At 45.5% G+C, this 8,872-nt stretch overlaps 2 protein-coding genes and 1 long non-coding RNA gene across 3 annotated transcripts in view; 1 reads left to right on the top strand and 2 right to left on the bottom strand.

The window, feature by feature from the left end:
* Positions 1-1,026: 1,026 nt before the first annotated feature.
* LOC135813697 (uncharacterized) lies at positions 1,027-3,179 on the bottom strand. The gene is made up of 3 exons (XR_010553089.1): positions 2,913-3,179; positions 2,585-2,616; positions 1,027-1,412 (listed from the first exon to the last, which is right to left on the bottom strand). It is a non-coding gene; the product is annotated as an uncharacterized LOC135813697 (long non-coding RNA).
* Positions 3,180-4,590: 1,411 nt separating this feature from the next.
* LOC135813507 (beta-1,3-galactosyltransferase 1-like) lies at positions 4,591-5,481 on the top strand. Its single transcript, XM_065326599.1, has one exon. The coding sequence runs from the start codon at positions 4,591-4,593 to the stop codon at positions 5,479-5,481; it is 891 nt and encodes a 296-aa protein (XP_065182671.1).
* Positions 5,482-7,114: 1,633 nt separating this feature from the next.
* Positions 7,115-8,872, bottom strand: part of LOC135815587 (uncharacterized) — a 6,897-nt gene continuing 5,139 nt past the window's right edge. Inside the window, exons 2-3 of the mRNA XM_065328903.1 lie at positions 8,652-8,872; positions 7,115-7,958 (exon numbers count right to left, since the gene is read on the bottom strand). The exon at positions 8,652-8,872 is cut by the window's right edge and continues 135 nt beyond it. Of these exons, the coding sequence (XP_065184975.1) occupies positions 7,539-7,958; positions 8,652-8,872 (641 nt within the window). The 3' untranslated portion in view covers positions 7,115-7,538. The remainder of the gene's footprint in view (positions 7,959-8,651) is intronic.

Consider the following 8,872-nt stretch of genomic DNA (forward strand, 5'->3'; position numbering starts at 1 on the left):
TATGCGCAAGCGCTTATTTTGTCACTATCAACCTGTGTAATCCTCACGTTGTTCTCAATGGATCATTTTTGTATCCCTAACATGTGCAACTTGATCAGTGGTTGTCAAATAAACGTTCGTGTTCATACTGTAAGATATTAAACTTAGACAAGTAATGTTAACGAACATTTAACTCTAACGAGTTGACGGATTTGAAAGAATCGTTAACATTGAAGTCGTTATGTGCAAAACGATAATTATGTACATGTACAGTACGAGAGCGTCGTACAGTCACTTGCCGGTTTTGAGACAGAATTCGTTAGAATTTCACCTCGTTAAGCCACAAAAATCCGGAGATCGTTAACTTTAATTGACGTTAAAATATCTGGTCTTACACTTGAAGTTTAATACAGTAATAATTATAGCAATAAAAACTGCTTTATGGCAGTTTTCTAAAAAAAGTTATTGTGTTCTAGTCCATGGACCCCGTCTAAAAAGTAAGAAATTAACGAAATGTGATAGCTGAAAATTAAAATTTCACACAAAACCTCACAAGAATCACAACACTTGAAATGCTGCTTTCAACTTTAACTTGTACTCGTACTGCACCAACAATTGGCAACATGCATGCATAGGAAAGAAGATCACGAGGGGAAAAGGTCTTCTACATGTAGCTTTTAATTCTGTGTGTGATTATTGTGAGGTTTTGTGTGAAATTTTAATTTTCAGCTATCACATTTCGTTAATTTCTTACTTTTTAGACGGGGTCCATGGACTAGAACACAATAACTTTTTTTAGAAAACTGCCATAAAGCAGTTTTTATTGCTATAATTTCTTTTGTTTTTTCTGTCACCAATCAATGGAATGCCCTATATCAATATGTGAATGATGGCTTTCACATCATATCAAGAGGTTTATGTACTCTTGATCATATCAATACCGTATTATACCAAGAGTACATAATGGGGGTTATGTACTCTTGATTATACGCATTGATGTGCCAGCCTTTTCTTGCAGAAAATGGCACTAGCATAATGCATGTTCTTCTGCGGGGAAACATGTGAGTAGTCAGGTGGTGATACTTTTTTTATACGGAGGTCATTCTGTGCATGTTGCTGTTGCAGAATTTCATGACTCTGCCATAATTTTGTCTTGCCTTTCAGATATTTCAGATTTCCCCACCCTCGAGCCATGCGCCAGGTGCGTGTCGCAGATGTTTTTGTTGATTCTGTGTTTATAATGGTTTATAATCATGGGTTATCGTGATAATAATAATAATAATAATAATAATATCTTTATTAGGATGACCCAGAGGCTTGTCGCCTGTGATAAGGTCATCCAGCATCATATTGCACTGAAATCGTAATCCTGTTGATGTCGATACAACTCTTGGAAGTAGTTCAATGACTTCAAACTGTTAGTCCACGATTTTCTAAAACACAGCAAAGGAGGAACAATAAACATGTATTAAAATGTAAACAAATACATTGCTGAGTCCGACACCTTGTTCTAACAACTACACTGATCCTGAGGATAAAAGGGTCAAGGCTATGGTTGGAGGTACTGATACTGAGAGATAAACAAAGCACTCCATGATAATAAAATCTTACACATCTTTTGGTGAGTATGAATGATATCCAGTCGAACCTCGTTAGGACGAACACCAAGGGACCGATGGTATTTATTCTGTGAGTTTGTCTTAACCTATTTTATAACCAGTGAATACAATATTTCTCCAATAGACATACGAATAGATTTCTTCTACAGCGAAAGATTCTAAGCCACACCGACTCATTGACTCGTCTCGTATGAAACAAAAGAGTCACTAGAGAGGTTCTGCAAAACGAAAATGCGTACAAACTTTCGCTCTACATCATGAAGTGCGAAACTTCGCAACTTTGGACGCGAAACTTGCAGGGAACGCGAAATGAACTGTTGTAGGAAATTTCGTGAGATCGGGTCATGGCGTACGTGCACTTGGCCCGCGCAAACTACGAAAATGTGCAGAACGCAAAGTTTGTGCAAAAATTCGTACACACTTTTGCAAGGACTGTCGCGAAACTTCGTTAGAATTTTCGTTTTGCAGAACCTCTCCAGTGAACCTTTCTTTAGCAACATGACGGCAACTGAAACAGCAACAGAGAAAGTACGATACATGTACTGCACATTCTTGCAGGTACTACAGGTACTACCAAGAGTACGGGGGGTTATGTACTCTTGGTACTACAAACAGATTGCAGATCGTAATTCTTGCTTTGGCGGCACGAAACTTTATTTGGGGCAGTGCAATCTCGGCAGTACTCACTCAAACAGCCCAGACTCGAGTAAACAAATGCAATCATACAAGTACGAGATTTTCACGAGACGACACAGCACCCATTGGCTTGTTTCGTATGAAGCAAACAAGTTACTGAACCTCTCCACAATGGAGATTTTCCCTGATATGCGAATTTATTTGGCAAACTCGGTCAATGAGTCCTTGAACCTTTCCCTCCAGATTGGGAACTGCCAACGATAGTATGCCACTGACCAGTGCCTTACTTGTAACGTACTAATGTGCAATGAATATGAGTATTTTGACAACACATCTAACATAAGCCTTACCGTCGAGAAGGGGAACTCGCGTTCTTCGCACACTGTAGGCAAGGGCAAAGAGATAAAAATGGATCTAAATCCGAATAAAATCAGCACACGTTTCCGTAAATGAAAGGGTGAGCATAAGCAAATGAATCGAAGGAAACTGGTCAACTCAGAGATCACCTGTCATTGAGTATTCCGTAAAAGGAGGCCTCGGCAGCGGAAAAGCTAAATTTAGAAAGGAGATCCTGTCAGCTTTTCCATTATTTATTGCATTCCGCCCAAAATCAGCACACTTTTCGTAAATGAAAGAGTCAACACAAGCAAATGAATCAAAGGGAACTGGTCAACTCACCTGTCATTGAGTAATATTCCGCGAAAGGAGGTCTCAGCAGCACCGAAACGAAATAAGCCAGGCCAGGAGACGAAATATCCGAAACAGCTCATGCAAGAAGCAGTTCCAAAGAAGGAAGTTCCTCGTGCATGCACATCCGAAAAGGCAACAACAAAAAGTCTGCAATGCACACGCATGCGGCCATCCGGCCGCGCGATGGTAGGAGCCATGGAGTAGCTCCGGCCTCCCTGCAGGACCAGGTACCGAGCATCTTACGTAGAAACTTACGTAGCTACGTAGACAACGTGTCTGAATAGCGGTGTCGTTAGGTAGCGCCATGTGAACACAATAAAAGCTGACAGGATCGCTTTTCTAAATGCCCATGCATAGCTTAAATCCGATGATAATGAGTCATAATGTGCGCACTGCACTGCAGCCGGCTAGCCCAATGTGGGCAATGACTATGCCAAGACTATGGCGATGGTGTGGAATGAGCGCAATCGCGCGCCCAACACCATTCAGCCCAACACTATTCAGCCGTTTTGTCTTTCATTCCGGAACAGTTTGTGTAAAGTGGTTACAGTCACGACACGCCAACCACTGAGTGACTGTGGGAAAGGCTTGAAAGCGACCAGCGAGCCTCACTGCCCTCAGCCCCTGTTCCTTCCTCCAAACCACAATAGTTGCCACAACAAGCGTACAAAGCTGACACCTTCTAGTACTAGTAGTTCTACTTCTACAAGTTCTAGTGCTAGTAGAAGTAGTACCAGTCCTACCAAGACTGGCAAGCGTCCACAATCTGTTATCATGATAATGGGGGATTATTTATGGGCTCCTGTCTTGGTCCTACAGACTACACGTAATAATTATGTAGGCTAACGGGTAAGTGCCAAGCTTCGATCGCTGACAGACATCACCCCGGCTCTACACTACAGCCGTACACATGGTACAGGCATCAGTACACAATGTCATCTGGTAACAGCAGGGAGTCATAGCTATATAGACTCCCGAGTAACAGTCATGTTCGTGGTGTATGTGGTGACAGCGTCCCGCTTCGGTGAGCCTTTTCGAGGTTGAGAGCGCTGGCGAGAGCGGTCGTCCATGCACCAAGGCTAGCATGCCACGAGTGAAAATGCTACCTGACACAGAGAGAATTGCAGAACGCAGGATGAAAGACAGTGATGCATGCAATCGATGTGATACTGATACATGTAGTGTTACCCCCGCGTGCTCTGTTTCCCTTTTCTTTAGAATGATTCTGATGTAGAAGTCGTAAATATTTATCCCACTTTCAACTGACTTATTCCAGCAAAGCAATTGACTGACCTAGTGCACGCGGATCAGTAGCGGAGCGGTTGGTCGCAGGAGTACTTACTAGTAGTTGCACAAGAGCGGCGGTACTGGCAGCGCAGAAAAGACGGTGCTACTCGTTTGGTTAATTTCTAATGCCTGCCAGTTATCTGGTTATTCATCACAATTCTAGCACCACAGGAACACTGAACTGCTGAAGGCAGCAGCCTATCAGGCTAGTAGTGTGCTGTTTGTTCATTGCGAGCGTGCCGTTGGAACTTGTCGATTCTTACATGAACCTGACGGGAAAGGTGAAGGATTGCATAGCATCAGATATGCACTCGTATGAACAAGCTCGCTGCTCGTGATGCGGAAGAACGAATCTTCGCTCCACCGTCAGACCTGGATGATGGCTAAAACCGGTATCCAGGGATGGCTGGTCCTGCAATTGCTTGTGTGTATGGCTGGCAATAAACATTGCCTGGTGGCACTGCCGAGTAATGCGACCAGCAGTACACCATCACGTGCAGAGCAGTTGCTGAATATTGACACGGCGCCATCCTGCAAGACCAAACTGATGGTGATGATTGTGTCGGACGTACGGCAGCGCTGGAAACGGGACGCCCTGCGCGGGTCCTGGGCCTCGCCGCACGGCGGCTTGGGCGGTGACAAGGTGCGCTACTTTTTTGTTGTCGGCATGCTATGGGATACCGTGCCGCCAGCCATACTGCAAGAAGCTGACGAATACCAGGATATTATCATAGTGCCCACTGACGACTTTGACTTTTCCATGTACACGCACAAGGTGGTTCACGGCATGCAGCTGGCCGCGCGCAACTGTCGTTTCGAGTACTTTCTGAAGGTCACCGAGTTCAGCTTTGTCAACATGTTCACTATCGGGCAATGGCTGGAGAAGCTGCCGCCCAAGGGTGTATATCGCGGTCGCATCATCCATGCTGCGGGTGCACAGCGGAACGCAAACAGTGTATGGTACATGCCTACAGCGACGTACAGCCGTGCACAGTATCCACCGTACGCACAGCATGCTTTCCTGCTGTCGCGCGACCTCTTCGGCAAAGTCGTCGAGATGGAGAAGCGCTATCGAGACGTGTACTATGATGACGTGGCCGTGGCGGTGTGGCTATCCGATCACGACATACACCCGATACAGGACACGGCTGTATCCTTGAACGCTGACTGCCAGGCACCAGTCATCATTGAGCTCACTAGCGCCGAGCTGGCGGCGTACGGTGAGAACATGCGAGAGCGCGGCAATCACATACAATGCTATGCTCCTTGAACACCACGGAAGGTTGGCATCTGGATTTTTAAAGTGGATTCCCAGGCTATTGCCATGATTCCCTGCTATGTATCAGATGCAGTGCAAGGTGAATGGTACTCTAGGGCATTGCCTCCCAGCTTAGTCATTGGTGTACTGGATACATGCAACCATGGCAGCTGTTGTAGTACTATCGTGAGGATACTGTATCACACCATTCTACGGCAGTGGAAATATGACCAGCCGAGGCGCCCATGTGCAATGTGAACAGCAGAGCTGTGGAACCAGCAGTTCCTATCTGATAGTGTTTCTACATGGGTCACAGTTCAGATTCCATGCTGCATCCACCTGGGCACACTCATGAGTCAATACAGCGGACAGTGAGAGGTGGCTGACCCAGTGACTGCACGGGAGCCTATGAGAAGGAAAAGTCTGCTCAATGTCTTCCATGACTGCTGATTGACACAGAACGGCGGTTAATTGTTCTTTCTTGTGCTGTGCGCTTGGGAGAGTGTATTGCATGCTCTAATACTGAGCGTAGCAATGGCATCGCCACTGTTGCTGCATTCCTGAGTACGTCATCGGTTGCTCTTGCTCCTATGTTCCCCATGAGTGATGATAGCCGCTGCTTTATTGAAATTTCCATCGCTATAATTATCATTTTATCTTTATTCCCAACGATACGAACCAGTTGACCATTGGATGTATTCCACGGCATATTTATATTCAGCTGGAGTATCATTAGCTATCCCAAGTGAAGATATACATGTACATATGGCAGATACATGTATGTGCCATTGTCATGTTTTCATCCATAAACTAATTTACCATGGCACATTATGGAATGAATTATTTAGATTATTATACACACTGTTGTGAATTCCAGCAGAAATCCAAGAGAGCTCGATACCGGGAAGGTAGAGCCGTGACACTAGTCAAAACGACAGATGGCTTGATCAGTCACAACTTAAAGTTTCATGCCATCTCAGGCACAACGGATGGCTTGATCAGTCACAACTTAAAGTTTCATGGCATGAGTTTCATGGCATGAAACTTTAAGTTGTGACTGATCGGCAAGCCATCTGTTGTTCTGACTAGTGTGTTTAGATTATTATACATGCATTTGCTTTTATCACGTGACAAGCTACCTGAGTGGCATCATGTGCTTGTATCAAGTAAGTTATTTTCAGTTGATGTGTCACCACGGGGTGCAGGCATGCATAGTGGGATGGATGGTCTAAAACCATGATAGAGAAATGGGTACCGGGTTCGAATCCTGCTAGGAAACGGAAGGATTTTTTCGGCCGTGACCACTTTGTGGTGGGTCTGATCTACACACCTCCCACCGCTTTAGGAGCTGCATCTGCGCCTTGACCCATAGAGGGTGGTGGCGTTGCTACCTTGACCCATAGAGGGTGGTGGCGTTGCTACGGATACGGAAAACTTGGCCTCCAGCCGAGTCTCAAGCGAACTGTGAAATTGTGTTTGTTGTCACCATGGTCACCATGGGACGTTTCTCACCTCGAACCCGTGAAGCCTGGGATAAAACTTTAATTAAATAGCAGCCACCAGAAACCGTGTCGTCCGTCCACTAACGAAATGGCAAACACCCAGCCATTTCAGATTATCACCCGAAGCCAAACACTCAGCAATGTATCAGCGAGACTACAAAGTCTGCCCATGGTGATATTGAGCACAGTCTGGGACAGAGGAAGAATTACCGTATACTATGCAGTGAGACTAGAAACACACACCTCCAGTCTTGCAAACTCCACACCCAACATCAGTGGCACATGTGCCAATGCGTTGTGGTAATTCACGGTCATAAAAGATTCTAAGGGAATCAATAACTATAGGTTTAATACTCGAAGTAACATTTTCGGAACAGGAACTGGGGTGACATATCGGAATGAGCATTGTCCATCTCTAGTAGGAAAACCAGGCAGGTGGGAGGAGGAGGGGGGAGGAGGAGGTGGGAGGAGGGGGGAGGAGGAGGTGGGAGGAGGGGGGGGGGGGGGGGATTGACAACAAGCACAGGCAGAGTGCAAAGAAGATTGATCATCAGTGCATGGTCCAGGCTAATTGTCTCCATTGAGTATGGACGGGAGAAACTGTAAGTAGTACTCAGCAACATCATGGTGACCAAGATCTGACGGGTGTGTGCCACCCACCGTCGGGTTGATCAGGGAGTTAACGCCGAACAAGTTGCTGCCATTAACATAGTGCAAGTTCTTGTCCCCAGCCTTGACCAGAGCCAAATAGTTAGTGTGCAGCGCCTCTCGCTTTGCTTGCTGTCCCTCGTACGTTCCCCCATGCAGCCAAAAGTCGCCATACGTTGTGCCTTCGGCAAGAACAATGGGGATGGTTGGGTGCTTCTGTCGGAAGTACTTCACAAGCGGCTGTGTGAGCTTTGCAACACTGTCTCCTTGCAGATTGGGGTTGCAATCAATTATAAACGCCGCAGCATCAATCTCCGTCAAAAACTCGGCAACATTGATCTATGAGCAGAGACGCAAAGGCAAAGAAAAGACACACAAGAATGGACTCGGATGGAGAGCCAAGGATAAATTTATAGTAAACTAGAGAAAAAGGACCAAGAAACTACAAGTTACGCTACAATGTCCAATAACACCACCAGTTACTAAACAATCAGCTCATGCGATAACATTGCACGACACTGATTGTTGGAGTGCGCATCCAAGATGTGCTGGAGCTGTTAGCCAGTTAGGTGTAGAACGTCAGTACCGTCGGTCAGTGTCGTGCAATGTTATCGCATGAGCTGATTGTTTAGTAACTGGTGCTGTTAGTGGACATTATAGCGTAACTTGTAGTTTCTTGGTCCTTTTTCTTTACTATAAAAGACACACAGAGTGACTATTTTAAGTTCAGTCACCGCGAAATTTCCATGTGCGTTGTGATAGGAAGTCATTATACCCATCCCAGTGGAACTGAAGCACCAACACTGCCACGCCTCTAAGGGTCGCTACACAATTACTATAATTATGATATCAAAAGTTCAACAGAATCCAAACACAGCAGATACACAGTAGCCATGCATGTGCATTGAACTTTGAACTGAGTACACAGTGTAATTAAGTTCCAGTGCAATTTTGCTGATCAGACGACTGTCCAAGTGTATATCATTGCCTATTATGGGTACAAGAGTAATAAGATAGAACAGTTCAACTAACCTCCATTTTGCCATTTCCTGCAAAACCAAAGTTCCAGACTTCGTTTCCAGTGGATAACTGTTGCGAGATGACATTGGTGTAGGTCATGCCAGCGCGAGATGCCACTCCGCCCTGGCAGATACTGGTGCCATACCAAACCACCGGTTTCTTGGGCACGTAGCTGGTGTCGGGACGTATTGTGCTGCCGGTGGGTACGCCGATTTGGCCCTGTATCAACGTGT

The sequence above is a fragment of the Sycon ciliatum genome, chromosome 4, assembly GCF_964019385.1.
Source record: "Sycon ciliatum chromosome 4, ocSycCili1.1, whole genome shotgun sequence".
Lineage (NCBI taxonomy): Eukaryota > Metazoa > Porifera > Calcarea > Leucosolenida > Sycettidae > Sycon > Sycon ciliatum.